The sequence below is a fragment of the Odontesthes bonariensis genome, chromosome 18 (assembly GCF_027942865.1).
Source record: "Odontesthes bonariensis isolate fOdoBon6 chromosome 18, fOdoBon6.hap1, whole genome shotgun sequence".
Taxonomy (NCBI): domain Eukaryota; kingdom Metazoa; phylum Chordata; class Actinopteri; order Atheriniformes; family Atherinopsidae; genus Odontesthes; species Odontesthes bonariensis.
Window position 1 is genome coordinate 20,903,731 of NC_134523.1, and position 16,634 is coordinate 20,920,364.

At 41.4% G+C, this 16,634-nt stretch overlaps 1 protein-coding gene across 1 annotated transcript; it reads left to right on the forward strand.

The window, feature by feature from the left end:
* Positions 1 to 981: 981 nt before the first annotated feature.
* Positions 982 to 16,359, forward strand: LOC142367498 (zinc fingers and homeoboxes protein 1-like). The gene is made up of 8 exons (XM_075449492.1): positions 982 to 1,307; positions 3,091 to 3,563; positions 3,824 to 4,447; positions 5,773 to 5,899; positions 8,085 to 9,299; positions 9,515 to 9,646; positions 10,812 to 11,236; positions 13,507 to 16,359. The coding sequence occupies exons 2-7, from the start codon at positions 3,202 to 3,204 to the stop codon at positions 11,226 to 11,228; spliced, it is 2,877 nt and encodes a 958-aa protein (XP_075305607.1). The 5' UTR covers positions 982 to 1,307; positions 3,091 to 3,201; the 3' UTR covers positions 11,229 to 11,236; positions 13,507 to 16,359.
* Positions 16,360 to 16,634: the final 275 nt, after the last annotated feature.

A 16,634-nucleotide genomic window follows, 5' to 3' on the forward strand; every position in this document is an offset into this window, starting at 1 on the left:
CAACCCTAAGCCCAAATGCAGCTAGCATTAGCCCCAGCGAAGGAGACGGAGCCGCTCGAAAACAAAACAACACTCGATTTTTCGGGTCAGAAACAGGTGACCACCATCACCATTTTATTTTCAATATTTATGTTTTTATTTATATGCATCATATGGCAGGCTGCAATCTGTTGAGTTCAAATAAATATGTTCTAAATTACTGTATATAGTGTTTTTATTCTTCAATCGGTTAATATAAACATATTTGATGTTAAAGATGTTATAGAACGTAACAGCGTTATAGAACATAAAAAATAACGCCACAGTTACTTTGCTGAGTCACTAATTACTTTTACAATGTGGTAATTGAGTAACTAACTCAATTACTTTTTGGGAGCAGTAACTGTAACTAATTACTTTTTAAAAGTAACTTGACCAACACTGCTTGCGACTCCATCCACTCTCGCTCGATGACTGCTGGGATAGGCTCCAGCCCCCCCAACGACTCGACCGACGGATTAAGCAGGTATAGAATATGGATGGATGGATGGATTTTCACTGTCAAGTAGGAACCCTTGAACTGTAATACCTTATGTTTCATTTATATTTTAGTCGTACCTTTATACACTATGGAAAAGTGGTAGCTAGTGACCTTACAACTAATTAACAAGCATATAATAATATAAACACATTATTTGAAGATTTTATAGTTTACGTAGAAGCATATTATAAGCATTTCGTCCTTAGGTTTCATATGAAAAAGTGTGTTATAGATTGTTACTTAATGGAAATGTGTGATTTTGGTGTGCTATTATTCTAGTTAATGCATGGTTCTTTGAGCTAATCTAGTATTTTTACAGGAACGTTGTTATATCGGCTGTTGTACTTTGGGATTATGTCTTTTTCTTTATTTTCTCGTTTTAACTTGAATTAATGTAATTTATAAACGTTTGTGGGAACCTTTATTTTGAAATGCCGAAATCGGATGTACTTCTTAGCCGTTGCTAACTTCTAACGGTGGCACAAAAAATGGCCATCGTTGGATTCGGAGAACTATCGGTGCCTTTTTTTTTAAATGAATCTCTCCTTTTCTTAAGCCAAGCAACAGCGTAAACGATGCAAGTCGAAGCGGGGCTAACATAATCCAGAGCTAACGGGTGGTAGTCAGCTCATGTCCGGCCGTTTCTGTCCGGTTAAGGCAGATGGGATCCTCGGTGAAATTGGGTAAAAGGCGGAAGACTGCGTATCAACAGACCGACCCAGAGATGCTACACAGCTATAACCGCTAGCCAGCTAACTGTTTATTCCAACATGAGCCGATTGGACAGGTAAACCCATGCGGAACTGACAGCAGAGTTGGCGTTGCCTGTACTTGCTACCCACTGCCACTCGTGTACACTTGGCTCGTTGTCAAATAGTTGGGCTAGCTAACATTAGCTTGGAGGATGTTGTTCCTCTTGGGTATTTCTCAGACTGTAAGCTAGCTGTGGTGACACGGGACATTTGAGCACGGTTAGTTAACACGCCTCCGTTTTCTGCTTGTGGTGGACAGGATGTACATATTCAGAAGAGATGGCACCACCATTACAAGTGAAAATCAGTTTACTGTTAGCAGCTCAAAATATCAATTATTGAAATACTAACCCTGCTGTCAGATGTCCCTGTGATGTATTATTAGTTTGATCCACTTGTTTCCCAACCTAGAAGCTATGGCCCCTCTAAGGGGTGACCATATAAAGCTGTGGAGTCTAATAAGTCTAAGAAAATACGTCTTTCTACAATCTTGGGGAACTTTTTTTATAGGTACCCTTAGTTGGATTACACCATGTGAAAATATACTAGCAGCCATAACCCTCAATAAATAAGATTCAGTGTTAATGACACTATTCACTTCAGAGATGTGGGGCAGCAGAGGTATAAATAGACGTGGACATTCTTGAGACTTTTATCTTAGATGCCGCTGAAACTATTCTGACATTTTTTTTATTCCCCCCCAAACAGGAAAATGAAAATAAGTAAATAAATAAAAATGCTCATCTATACTCAGGATTTCAATAATATCACCTATTGTTGAGAGAGAAAAATGACAAGGTGAACTCAAGGAGCTTGTGAGTCATCTTTTCCATGAATCTTTGGTAGTTGACAGTGCCATTAAAAAAGTAAGCAAAGACTTTAAAACAAAATTTACAAAGTGCTTTACTTTACAAACACAAAATAGCAAAGAGAGATGGAGCAAACAGAGTGATAAGAGGTACGTTATTGCTAAGTTTAGGTGCTTGGGCAGCCTTTTCCTGTATTTGGCCTCTTGGATTGTCGAGTGAAAACTTTGTAGATGACCTGATAGACTTAAAGTTGGTGCATGCCAACACAACCATTCAGAAAAGTGGTCAGATAATCTTTGTCCAAGTCTTGGTCAGAAGACAAAGGTTGATGGTTGAAGCTTGCAGAATCTTTACTTGCAATAATAATGTTAAGAGGCTGAGATCCCTTGTACTCAAGCTTTTTAGAGATACTGCATCACTATTAACGGCCATCATCCCTGTTATTAACAACCCACCTCTTTGTTTTTGTTATTATTTTAATTGACAGTAGATGATAATTCCTGTTGTAATTTAACTGGTGGCATCTTTGATTTTGTTCAGTTTAGACACATTTACAGATGAATTTATTAGAGTCTCAACTTTATAGTAATGAATTTCTTTATAATTTGTTTACAGGTGAAAATTATTGGTCCTAACACAGAACTGGTGGAACTCAATTTACTAGGCTAATATGTGTGTAGAAGACTCATTGTTTACAGCAAAAAGAAAAAAATGTGACAAAAGACACAATCAAGGATATTTAATTTGTTTCTATGCTTTGCTGTTTTTCTCTAAATCTGGAAATTATTCTCAAATGATTGTTTTGCAACAGCTTTTTTTCATAGATTGTAGAATTAAGGCATGTTGTATTCATCTCAGGGAGACGTGGAGCAGAACAACTACATTTTGCAGCTCTTGAGAGTTGTCAAAAACAATTTGTTCTGCAATAGTTGCAGTTTTAGGAGTAAAGAAGCTCTAGATTAAGACGTCAACACTAACACTCATCAATTGTTACTTTCTTTCCTCCTAGGATTTAAGGATAACGGATGAAAGATTTTGACTGACCGCATCCTTCTTTATGGAAGCACAAACGGAGGGCTTGAACTAACTTGATACTCCTGTGAGCTTACTGAAACTCAGGATGGCGAGCAGGAGGAAATCCACCGTCCCCTGCATGGTTCCTCCACGAGAAACTGTAGACTCGGATCAGGAGATGGAGGACTTCATGGGCACGGCTGATCCTGAGGATAGCAATGGAGTGGCAAGTTCCTCTGAGGTGTCTGCTCTGTTGGAGGACCGAGGCGAAGATACTGACTCCAGACAGGACCCGGGGACTGACCAATACCTGGATTTGAACATGGCGGAGGGAGGCTATGAGTGCAAATACTGCAGCTTCCAGACGTCAGAGCTCAACCTGTTCACCATGCATGTGGACACGGAGCATCCTGACGTCGTCATTAACGCCTCGTATGTTTGCATGGAGTGTGACTACCACACCAAAAGGTAGAACACTCACACTGCATGATTCACTTTAGGCCTGCAATGCATCAAAAAGTTTTAGACTTTTTTTTAATATTGTCAGAATGGTAAAATTTGTATTATCAAGGTTGAATTCAGTCCAATTTTGCATCCCTTGTACATGTTAATAGGGTAGACTGTCACCTGAACCTTTCTTTTAAAGTGAACTTTTTGTACTCTTAACACTATTATGTTATTTTGTTTTACTATGTTTAATTTTTTTACCCATGATTCTGTGTGTTTAGCTACGACTCACTTCTGGCCCACAATGCTCGTTTGCATCCGGGCGAGGACAACTTCACACGAACAATGGTGAAACGAAACAACGAGACCATCTTCCAGCAGACAGTCAATGACCTCACTTTTGACGGCAGCTTTGTCAAAGTGGAGGACGAAGAGGCGGAGGACATGTCCTGCAAAGCCATCCCCCTCAGCAAGACCCCTATCATGAAGATTAGGAGCAGGACAGAACACAAGAAGTTTGCCACCGCGCACAGAATGGCTGTCGATGATGTCATCAAAGTGGAAAGTGATGATGATGACTACGAGAACATAGAGCCGCCCACGCTGTCGCCCGCGCCGATGACCCCCGCCGCTTCCGCCCCATGTCTTATTCCTGTCTCCACGTCGATGCAGGTTCAGGCTGTCCCACAAAGCATTATGGTGAACAGCGCCAACATGCTGCAGATCAAAGGCGGCTCTGGTGGCAGCGGCGCCATCCTGCCCTCAGGGACACTGGCCCAGGTTCTGTCAGCCCTGCAGAACCAGCAGAGCAGCACTCAGACACAGCTCCTGATCCCCATCAGCAGCATCCCCACCTATAACACCGCCATGGACAACAACGTCCTGCTGGCCAGTGCCTACAACAGGTAACTGCAGCTGGAGTTCAGTCTTTCTGTTCTACTCTTTGTTTTTTGGATAACTCACTAATCGCAACCTTTTGTTGAGATCTTTTGTTTACATCGATCCATTTTTCATACCCGCTGGACCCTGTCTTCGCTGTCATTGGGCAAGAGGCAGGGTACACCTTGGACAGGTCGCCAGTCCATCACAGATTCCCTGTTAGTTATATCACAGCCAAAAATGAATTGGGTATCAAGTAGTTCTGCTTGAGGCAAAACAATAAGGCTCTATTCTGTCTACATCGATGTAACAAACTATTGAATCAGACAGCAAAATTCAAAATTCAAGCACTTTTCAAACGTTTAAAATACCACGTTATCATCAAAGTATTTTCAAAGATTTTCTGCACCTGTACCATGGTACCATGAGGTTCAGTTCAGAGAAACGAGGCACACCTGCAGAGTACTTATTAAGGTTTGTGAGTGTTCATTTTTAATGTGGTAGAATTTCATTTTGACTGATTAAAACAGCACTATCATTCAACATGGCCAGATTGTTTCCAATGAGCAACAATGGACAATGGTCCGAATGACCCAGTTTTTCCCATCGGTAGATGTTTTTTTTTCTTTCCTGATGGGACGGACATATTCCAAGAAAAAGATGCCAGCGTTCATCTGGCTCAGCTGTGAAAAGGTGGTTCAGGAGGTATGAAACATCATTTTCACATAAACCTTACAGCAACACTGGATAAGTTTGTGAACCTCAAAGCTTTGTGCTTCTGATTCATTTTGAAGTACATTGCCTTTTGTTAAGCACATAGTTTATAACTTTCCAGCCCTGCACCACACTGTTCAGCTTCACGGTCCGCTTAACATCTTTGCAGAGTTTCGATGACGTCTTTTTTGTCTCTTTAACGTGACAATACAAAAATGTCATGTGTATGGCTGTACGTGTGCAGGGTTCACACTGAGATTTGGTTTTATGACGGTGGTTTTACATCCCACAAGTGTAGGGGCCCCAGTTTAATTCTCTGATGTAACTTTAAGTCCATTGAGAATATTTGGGATGTGTTGAAGAAAACTTTGAGACAACATTAATGTTGTGACATTACATACATTTATTGAAACTATGCCATGATCAATGTATGCTGTGATCAAAGCTAATTGTTGTCCAAAATATTAATCAGACTTCATTTGGATCAGGCAGTATATGTACTGCCTACGTATCATAACTTTGCTTCCTATTTTGTTTCATCCAGACTACTTGTCTCTTTTTTTTTCTCCTTAAGACTCAACATAAACTTCATTCTGCTGTGGTTTCTGCTTCTTTTTTTTTTTTTTTGTCATGGCAGGTTTCCGTACCCCTCGGTGTCTGAGATCATGGGCTTGTCATCACAGACTAAGTTCAGCGAGGAGCAAATCAAGGTGTGGTTTTCTGCACAGAGGCTGAAGCATGGAGTCAGCTGGACACCTGAAGAGGTCGGTGTAAAAACGCCACAAACACTTTATTTCCTTGAGTTGCACTTTCTCTCTTTTTTTTTTTTGTACTGAAGATCCAGATAAAGATGCGTAGTTGATCTAGTTATTGAAGTAACTTAGTTTAGTTTATCTCAGATGGAGGATATGGATCAGTGAAACACGCTCAAAGATGAGACATTTCAATTCACTGACGTGGTAGAGACACTATCTGGATGTCTTGGAAAATGTTATTAAGGGCAGTGAATTTAGTTTCTATGAAAATCCTTAGCAGATATTAAATGGTCTTAATTATGTCCACATGTGCCTGGTCATTTCTTCTTCTGTAGACTTCCAGTCAAACATTATGACTGCCCCTGTAGTTGGAGATCCACAAACTCAGAACAAGCAGATGTTGATTCCAGCAAAAATTGACATGAATCCATCGTTGTCTGTATATTCTGCTCAGCTTATTTTTATGATCACTCAACCTGCACAATAATTTCCTCTTTAAAATTTCACAAAAAAGCTGACAAACATTGAGTCGCAACAGCTTCTTTTATTAAGCCAGTGGTCCAGCACCCAAAGAGATTCAGTTCACTCTCATTTATTGGAAAGAACGTCTTCAGATCCTGACGTGAAAGAAGCTGAAACGACCAAACGTCTTGTGTTTTTACAATGAATTGATTGTCAGTGTAGTTCCTGATTACTTTTCTGTAGTGATGGGATGCATGCAGCAAGCAGGAGGGGCACTTTGTGATGAAGCCCCGATTCGAGGCATACGTCATTCTCCCAGACATCACGTGATCGATGATCCATGACGGCAGTTTTTGCTTCGATCTCGTGTTATGGGTTATTCGTTGGTAGTGTATGAGATGGAAATTTTTGCCTCTATGGCAATAGTTTGTATTGATTGTAGTAATTATCACATCTTTTTTTGGTAATTACAGGTGGACAAAATGTAGATTTATTAATCAAAGCTGATGAAACTACAAAGCATTCAAACTCACAGTAAATGAAGAATTTTTCCAACACATTTGGTTGCATCTGGCCATCACTACTTTTCTGTTGTTTTACTTCCTGAATGACATCACTCATTGCCAGGAAGTGCTAAAATGGTCTGTCATCCCCCTTTTTAAGTCTTTTTCCAGTGTGACAGTGAAGCAGCAACCCTGTATAAAGTTCATGTTAGCACTGAGCTGAAGTGCATGCTGAAAGAATGTTGATTGGCCTTCCAAAAAGATCATGCACATCAAAGCAAAGGCTTTGGGTTTTTATTGTCGATCTTAAAAACAAGCAGTCGGGTTTTATGAAGTCCAGCACTTTGGAACGAGCTGCCTCATGCGGGCAGACTGAACCGTTTGTCAAATCACGTCATAAAATTCAGTTTTGTGGACTTGCTGCAGTGCAGTCATCTTTACTGATTATGTGACCTTGTTGAAGTGGTGCCTGATTTTCAATGCATTTTAGCTCCTCTTCACCCGGAAAAGTATGCTGGTAGCATTTTGGTTTTGCTATTTGTAGTTCAGTTTACTGAGGGACTCGTAAACCGTTCTCATTTAGATGTTTTTAGATGTCTAATTTTTTTTGCTTTTTGGAAACATCAGTACATGGCATATTCTAAGCTTTCTGAAACTTTCCAGCATATTTTTGCATAACCTTCATCAGCATCCAACACATTTAAAAGACTGTACTGTCACCTTATTACACTTTAAAGGAATCCGAGTCCTGTTTTATTGTCTTCCTTGGAAAGAGCCCAGAAAATCTTTCATCACTCTCCTTAATCAAACATGGTTTCAAACACAATTCATACAAACGGCCAACCTCGATCAGCCAATCAGAGGCACTCTTACAGTACAGAACCAAATGGGATCTTTTCCATTTGTATACATATATGATGGTTATATAGATATTATAGAAAAACAATGTATCTTGGGCTAGAGAGTCCTCTGTGAATGTAAAGTAATTTATCTCCAAATTATGTGATTCGTAAAGATATTCTTTGCGTTTTTCCAGGTAAGTTGTGTGTGTGTAAATTATATTTGTTATGATTGCATCTCAAGCTGCTGCTACTGGACAGGCTTCATCCTGCCTTTTGTGTGCATGCAACTGAAAGGAACACAAGGAATGCTTCTTATCTATTACTTGTTTTTGAGCATTAGAAATGAGTGAAATCACGCTTTAATGTGCTGGCTGCTCCTGTCTGCAGGTGGAGGAGGCGAGGAGGAAGAAGTTTAACGGCACAGTGCAGACCGTCCCTCAGACCATCACCGTCATCCCTGCCAACATCGCTGCAGCCGCTAATGGCCTGCAGTCCATCTTTCAGACGTGTCAGATTGTCGGACAGCCGGGTCTCGTCCTCACTCAGGTGGCTGGTAATGGCAGCACGGTGCCAGTGGCCTCTCCAATCACCCTGACAGTCGCAGGAGTCCCCGGCAACCAGCCCAAAGCCGCAGAACCTTCATCATCCGAGTCAAATACTGAGATCTCTTCTTCGTCAACCAGCACGTTGCTCAGTTTGGATGCAACAGCAACGAAACCCAAGAAGTCAAAAGAGCAGCTGGCTGAGCTGAAGGCGAGCTACGGCAGGAGGCAGTTTGCCACAGAGGCAGAGATATCACGGCTCATGCAGGTCACTAAACTCTCCAAACGAGCAATAAAGAAATGGTTCAGTGACACCCGCTACAACCAGAGAAACTCAAAGGATCATCAAAGCCTGCTTCTGAGTGAGACTTCATCCAGCAGAGCAGCTGTGTCTGGAGCAGGCCGGGGGGGAAGGAGCAGCATCGCCAGCCTTAACGAAAGCATCAGCAGCGACGCCGCCCCGACCATCATTATCGACTCCAGCGACGACGCCAGCGACTCCTCCCCGACCTCTGGCATCACTCCAGGCTTGTCTGGGCCCATGAGTGACCCACGCGTCAAATTCCGCCACGCCTTTCCCGACTTCACGCCACAGAAGTTTAAGGAAAAGACTCCAGAGCAGCTGTTTATTCTGGAGGCCAGCTTCCAGGAATCAGACAGGCCCGCAGACGAGGAGCTGAGCCGGCTGCGTGCAGAGACCAAGCTAACGAGACGCGAGGTGGACGCTTGGTTCACAGAGAGGCGGAAAATGCCTTTGAAAGACAGTGACACCGAGGGCGATGGGGAGAAGGTGAAATCAGCAACTACATCGCCAGCCTCTGCTCAGGAGCAACAGACCACTCCACCTGTTGGCAGAAAGGGCATGAAGAAGACACCGGAGCAGCTCCACATTTTGAAGAAGGCCTTTGTCCGCACGCAGTGGCCGACGGCGGAGGAGTACGATCAGATAGTAGAGGACTGCGGCCTGCCAAGGACGTACGTTGTCACCTGGTTCGGTGACACACGATACGCCTGTAAAAACAGCAACCTGAAGTGGTACTACCTCTACCAGAGTGGAAAGGTGCTTTCTATGATTACTGCATGGCAAAATAAGTTGAGCAAATGTCTGTAAAGAACTTTTCATTTTGTGATGACAGAGGGGCACCGTGGGATGTCGGTTCTACTTAATATTCTCTTTACTAGTACAGCGTTAACAAATCCAGAAGTCGTGATGATAATTGTACTTTTTGAAAGCACTTTGACTTGCAGTTGCTTAACATTTCTACTGGCTTTAAGGTGGATGAGGCGCTGAACGGTGGGGCGAAGGTCCAGAAAAAGTCCAGGAAGCGTTTCCGTGGATGGTCCAGGAGGACGCGCCGACCATATCCCTGCAAACGCTCACCAGAGGGGGGCGTTGGCGTCATCAAGGTGTGTGGCTACATTTATTTAGAGCACAGCATTTAGAGTCGGCCTTCTTTAGCAGTTTTTTTTTTTTGTCACTGGTTCTGTTGCTGCTGCCCAAACAGATGGATCTCCACCACAGACTTATAAAAGTAATGCAACATCGTACTGCAAACACTGAAAAACTTAAGCTTCTTCTTGAACTAGTCTGCTCTGTCCCTTTTTCAACACAGCTGAAGTGTTCTTTTTCCAGTTCAGTCTGCTGTCCAGGTGAACTCCTCCACCTCTTCCCCAAGGATGGAAATAGAATTTGGCTTATTCCCGGTCCTTCAAAAAATCCACAACCATCTCTTTTGTTTTGTTTGTGCTCAGGATGAGGTTATTGTTCCCACACCACGTCAAAACCTGACAAGAGGCTGAGTACAGTTCCCTGTACAGTTCCCTGTACTCAGCCTCTTATCCATCACTGATAAAGGCAACAACTGCAGAGTCATCCGAGTATTTCTGGAGATGACAGGACTCTGACTGGTAGTGGAAGTCTGAGTTGTACAGTGAAGAGAAACAGTGAGAGCACAGTCCCCTGTGGTGCTCCCATACTACTGACAACTTCTCAGACACACAACCCTTCAGTCTCTGAAACTCTTGTCTGTTTGTCAGGTAGTTAATAATCCAGGTGGTTTTCTGAAACTTCTCACAAACAGTGAAAGCTGAAATGTATATAGAAACCCTGGAGAAGTCAAAGACTGTACATTAGCATGTAAAAATCTCACATAAAAACAAAGACATTCCTTCTTATTGTTCCTTAAATCAGATCTTTAGACTTTCTAATTAACTCATCTAACACATTTATGTTGTATTTTTTTTTTTTACATTCTGGTCTTGTGTATTTTACATATGTGTTATAGAAAGACACTTGGACATGTTTTGCATCTTTTGCACGTTTCCATACTCGACCAAATACGGATGAATCGTGAATGTTTTGCTGAATACAGCAGATGTTATAAATAAGGCAGCTGTTGGTTAGCATATTGTGCCTTTCTTTTTTGGAAGAAGCTAGACGTTTACTGAATTGTAACACATGAGTAATCCTTCAGTCCTGCTCGTTGGAAACTGACCTCAGTGCAGTAACAGCTGTAGATATTTAAAGGAAAGCCAAATCTCAAACATCTCTTTAACCGTTTCCGTCCTCCAGGCTAAGTCGGGGAAGATGTTTCTGAAGGACTACTACCTCAAGCACAGAGCTCTGAGCGAGAAAGACCTCGATGATTTGGTGACAAAGTCCAGCATGAGCTACGAACAGGTGAGAGACTGGTTCTCTGAGACGGCCAGGAGGGTGGAGGAGGGCAAGGAGCCCTTCAGTGAGGAGGAGGCAGAGGGCGAGGAGGAAGACGAGGAAGAGGAAGAGGAGGAGGAGGAGGGGGTGGCGGCAGCAGATTGTGCGGACAGTGAAGGAGAGATGGAGGTGAGGGAACAGGGGGAGGAGGCATCAGATGAGGACTGCATCAAGGATGAAAAGGAGGAGGGCCCTGAAGATGAGGACGATGAAGCAGTCCAGGAGGAATCTGAAGGTGTGAGCCAATCAGAGCCTCAGGCAGAAGAGCAGACATGAGAGGACAGGTGAGTGTGTTCCTGTTGCCCCTCAGATACTTTATATGCAGCATGAAAAGCATATTCAGAGAGCGTTTACTCAACTTCATTCACACATGCCTGTAATATTGATGTCTGAACGGATGGAACAACACCTTCGGGAGTTGGGAACGGACGAAATGATCACTTTTCGACGCGTTTCAGTTTGTTGAACAAGAAAGTGCAAAGTGTCTGTTACATCTACAGAAGCAAGCTTAATGCTCAACCCTTATACGCACAGCTATCATTCAGCTCGGGCACGTGTGCAACGTGTGAACGCCTGTTGTGTTGTGAGTCCCGGACTTCGTCGTCGGACTTTATTGGCGTCACTTTTTTTCCAGCCGATTCAACTTGTAGAATCACCGTTGTGGCTGTTGGTGAAAGAGGGGACTGATGGCTGTTCAGCGAGGCTTATGTGTGCACGTGAAGGGAGGCAACAGAAAGCTAAAGACTGACTTTAACATTTCACACGCAACTTATAATCAGAGAAGAGAAGACGGTTATGTTTGAACTTAAATAAAGAATACAATTGACACGCTGCTGTGTCTACACTTTTCTGTCATCGGGGTAGAAAAAAAAATGGTAGCTTGATACAAAAACCATGCAAATGCCTTTTTTTCCCCAGCACAAACTGTTGTCTGTAAAAGACTAACACCTTGCGCGCGCTTCCGACTGTGTGCACAAACTTTTTTTTTTTATAGCCATGTAACCCTGATACGAGGTGGAAACAGGGAGAGGCCACAACATTTTAACATAAATGTTTTTCTGATTTTTAGATTTTCACAATATACTCTAATACTCTAATTTATAGGGTTGTGGGCGCTACGGAAATAAATCTGAACCGAGACTTTAAAAAGAAAGCAAAGGTTTAGAAATCATTGTGGTAGAAGATTATCCGACGGGGCTGTTTAGGAAAACAGATCAAACTCTTGTTCCCCAGCTGTTGCCCTGATGTGTGAGCTGATGCATGTTTTAGCTGCCGGTTCATGATGCCAAGTTATTATTGTTTTGTTTTTTCTTTTTACCACTTTTTTTGTCATTTTTTTAATTCAGCAGCCGTTGTTCTGCTTGCGATGCAAAAGCTGAGATCACCAAATAAAAGGGATTTTCTTTTTTATCTACTGCTCTGAATGTCTCATAGTTGTTAAAACTGTGCTTCTACTTTATTTTTGCTCACATGCCTGTTTGGTTGTTTAAAGCAGCACTATGTAACATTTCTACCTTAAAATAACAGCTTGAAAAAAAATTGTGCGGCTAGAATGAGTTTTAATATTACGATTGGCCTGTCTCCTATGCCCTTCGGGGGTCTGAGTTGGAATAACTGCGTTATGTAACTTTGCTGGACCGGCCCGGGAGCTGAGCGGAAGTACTTCGACTTGCTTTCTGGCACACCTACCGCAAAAACAAATAGACCCCTCTCACGCTCCCAGGTACATTTGATTACTCTTACCTTCTCGGTCGACATAGCTTGCACCTTCTGACTCCTCGCCGGTTCGTCAACAAACGTGAAACGTGAAAGCGAAAGGGTGTTGTATTTACGACAGTGTAACCGTACATTACCTCCAAGCCTGTAGGGGGAGCTCCATAGTGGGCTTTTTGAGAAGTTCATTGTATTGCTTTAAATCGAGGGAGTGCCCCCATCTGTTCATGACTAAAAGTGGGATTGGAAATGAAGTTTGTGCCTGTGCATATTGTTTCACAACTGAAAGATTTGTGCACAGCTCATTTTTTGTGCACACGCAGCTTTATGCCTATTAGTCCGCTGACCTCATTTTTTGGGCACAGACTTGACCAACTAAAGCAACCTCAGATCATTTGCTCATTTAAACCCGGGGGGGGACTCTTTTTAAGGTCCTGGACATGTAGCTGAGCGTCAGTTGGGCAACAAGTTGAGTGTAATTCTGTGGGAAATGCTTGCTGTGTAATCGATCATCGTGTTCACCTGCCGTTCACAGCCTCTCACACACTGACCTGCCGTTTCTCAAAGCTGTTTATTCATTTAAACTGTTTATATCGACATCCAAAAGGTCCAGTTTGCATTTGTGTTAAAACTATTTTGCTTATTCATAAGTTTGACTTCAGTATTCACACAAACAGTTCAAAATCCACTGGATAACTAATTTCCTCTCTCAATAGGTTTTCACACACTGGATTCACATCTATATTTAACATGTGAATGTGTGTCTTTTTTTCTTTTGTGCCAACTTAAGTTTCAGTCTTAATTGGTTAACTGCATGCTTTTCTTTTTCTCATATCCACAGATTTAACATCACTTTCCCAACGTGGAGACGACACAAAGAAAACATGCATGTCAGTGCTTCTCAGCTGGCGGGTGGGGACCCAGAGACGGCAGCAGGAAGCTCAGACAGGTCCTGTGATGTTAAATGACGAGTTTGTGCCTTTGAGATGAATTCTGGGTCATGACTCAGCTGAGAATCACTGAGATGAAGGAGCTGAGTTAAAGAAAATCATGTTTGGATTCAGTTTGTTCTGGCTGTTGAACTCTTGAGGACCAACGGGAACGTGCAGGACAAAAGCCTCTCACCACAACCGATGCGCTTGAGTTCCCGCGTCGCTCCTGTACAAATAACAGGCTCTTATTTTGGCCTTTTATGTCATTTTTCCTACAAAAACAAAATAAATGTTTGTATAAAGGAAAAAAAAATCCAAAACATTTCTGAAGAGGTGAGACTTTGAACGGTTTCCTTTCTGCTTTTCAAAATCAGAGGAGCCGGGACACATTTTTCTTAAGGGAATGTCCTCTGCTCAAACCCAACATGTTGTTCTAAAGGAAAAGGTTTTTGAAACCTCTGTTTTCTGTGAATAGACAACTTAAACTAGTGCCATTCTGTTTATAAGTTTGTTTTAAATAAGAAAAAAAGAAACTGCACTGGAATGAATGCCAACGTAAATATTAACCTTTTTGTATTTTTTCCAAGGGATTTGTTACAGTCCTTACAACTTTTATTATAATGGAGGCTAAATCCATTATGCTGTTATGATGCTCTCATGTAAACTATTGAAAATAGTGATAATTTCCGCATTTGCAGGTGTTTGGGTCCATTCAGTTTCAGTGACATCTCTTCAGTCGATGAATCGCGTGTTGTGAGCCCAGCAGAGCGACATGATCATAAAGATGGCAATCCACATGAAAACAAAACGCCCATAACGCAGCCAAAGACATGTTGACTGAATAATCATCATAAACAATGTCGTCATGAATCAAAACGAGCTGAAATCTTACTTTTTAGGTCGTATCAAAGGCACGTCTTAAAGATGCTGACACACCGGCTGATCGGAACAAACATTTTAACGGATTACACAACAAAACATCTCTCCAGCTCAGATGAAATTGGATTTAAAAATAAATATTTCATTGGATGAGCTATACAAGTGTTTCCAAATTGCCTCGCTCGTACGTTTCTGAGCTACAGTTTCATGGAATCCATCTGCTGATATCTGTGCTGACTTTCATGGATTCTGCATTTAAGGGCGTAGTTTGTGCTGCTGTTTTTGACTAAATTAATCAACTTCCCCTGCATGGGGGGTTGATTAATTTAGCTGCAGACTGTAGGCCATTTTACAGAGTGGTGTGTCTCTGTGAAATGGCCTACAGTCACCGATCGTCTCGGTGACACTTCTTTGTAACGGCACAGTTTTAGTAGCAGCTACAATAGGAAAAACCCACATTTTGCAGCTGATTGTCAGGAAATATTCTTCATAATTAGCTGGCGTGTTGTCTGTTGGTATTTTTCCATTACAAGGTACGGTATGTGAGCCAAACTGTACAGTGTAGTGCAAAACAAAAAAACAGCGGTAAACTTGACAAATCAATCTTTTACTAAGGGAAAAAAAACTCATGATGGATTTGTTTTATTCTGTTAACAACTAACAGTTGATGAACATTTCCAGGATATTTCATCAAAAGTCAACAGTCTTGCAAAGAAATCTCGCATGGCGAATTTGGCCCAATCAAAATTTCCTCACTGAAAAAGTGCAGCCAAATGTCTTCTTGATTTAAAAAATATTGGTAATCTGTTGAAATAAAGAATGCTGGTTACAAGAAAAGAAAAATACAGATCCCTTGATGAAACCTTTGTGTAATATCGCAAATTGTGAAAAGTTTGCTATAAAAGATAATTATTCTTTCAATCAAACACATTAAAGCTCTGTTCAGGTTCGTCTCATTGGGTTTTTAAGGCGATTACAGAGGCAGTTTAGATGCAAATCATCCCCTCTGCTCCCGAAAAGGCTTCCTCTTTGTTAAACAGTAAGCTAAATTAATGGAGTTGATCAAAAATAAAGAAACAAAAAGGGACTCTAACCCCAACTCTGTTTGTGTCCATGTTCAGAAAAGATACACAACAACAACACAGACATGTCTGCTCTCCTTCAGGAAACAAGCAACTTTACCTCAGTCAGTTAAGCTACAAACTCAGTAAGATTGTGACGTTTTTACAACAGAACTTAATACTGTATGCATGAAAATACAAGTTAACCGTAACAATTTTGTCTTTCAGATGGCTTTTTTCTTCTTTTTTTTTTTTTTTTCTTTTTTAATTTGTCCTTGCCACCAAAGTAAGTAAATGACTTTAGAAAAGGCATTGTTATTAGTGCATTTATTTGCTAAAATACGGGTGAACTAGTAAACAATATCTTTCAGGTTATCTTCAAGACTTACAGACAATATTTTAGGGACTGTAATCCACAAGCACTTGGCTCAGTTTTTAACTTTTTAACTTTTCATATCTGGGGGAAAGAAAGATTAAAAAAAGAAAAAAAAAAGCTTTCACTTTGCTTTCGCCTCCTGTGTTTACGGAGACGTGGGACTCTAACGCGCACACCAACAGCAATCAGCAGGTTGGGCGGCGGTGGACTGTAAAAACCTTCATCTGTGGTTTTTTTGTTTTGTTTGTAATGATTTTAATCTGCGACGTGGGGTCCTCATGTGAGCTCCGTAACTCTGCTGAAGTTAAGCTTTTCTGCCATTTTTCAAATTGCTTTATTAGCCAACAGCTTTTAGTAGTTAATTTATTTATTGTATCTGGATTTTCATGGATATCTTTTTTTGTTTGTTTTTTGTTTTTGTCTGCAAGTAAAAAAAAATAATGAAAAAACAACATTTGATGTGAATCTTGTGTTTTTGTTGTGTCTCAGTTCTTCTTTACGGAGAGGAAAACAGTGATGGAAATATCGCACCGGGCTATGAAATATAACATCATATTATAACTCGTTACATCATACAAAATAAGACATAAAAACGTATGTATGTGACGTCACATCATACTATAAAATGAAAGTTTATGTCCGAATTTACACCCAGTAATCAGAACGTTTACTTCATAGCGATGCTGTATAATTTTTCATCTTCGGCTGGTTTTAAACACAA

What these genes read in the sequence shown, in the direction of transcription:
- LOC142367498 (XM_075449492.1), top strand. Translation starts at nt 3,202, where the DNA reads ATGGCGAGCAGGAGGAAATCCACCGTCCCCTGCATGGTTCCTCCACGA. An exon ending in TGTGACTACCACACCAAAAG is followed by an intron (nt 3,564 to 3,823) that starts GTAGAACACTCA and finishes CTGTGTGTTTAG; the next exon opens with CTACGACTCACTTCTGGCCC. An exon ending in ACCTCTACCAGAGTGGAAAG is followed by an intron (nt 9,300 to 9,514) that starts GTGCTTTCTATG and finishes ACTGGCTTTAAG; the next exon opens with GTGGATGAGGCGCTGAACGG.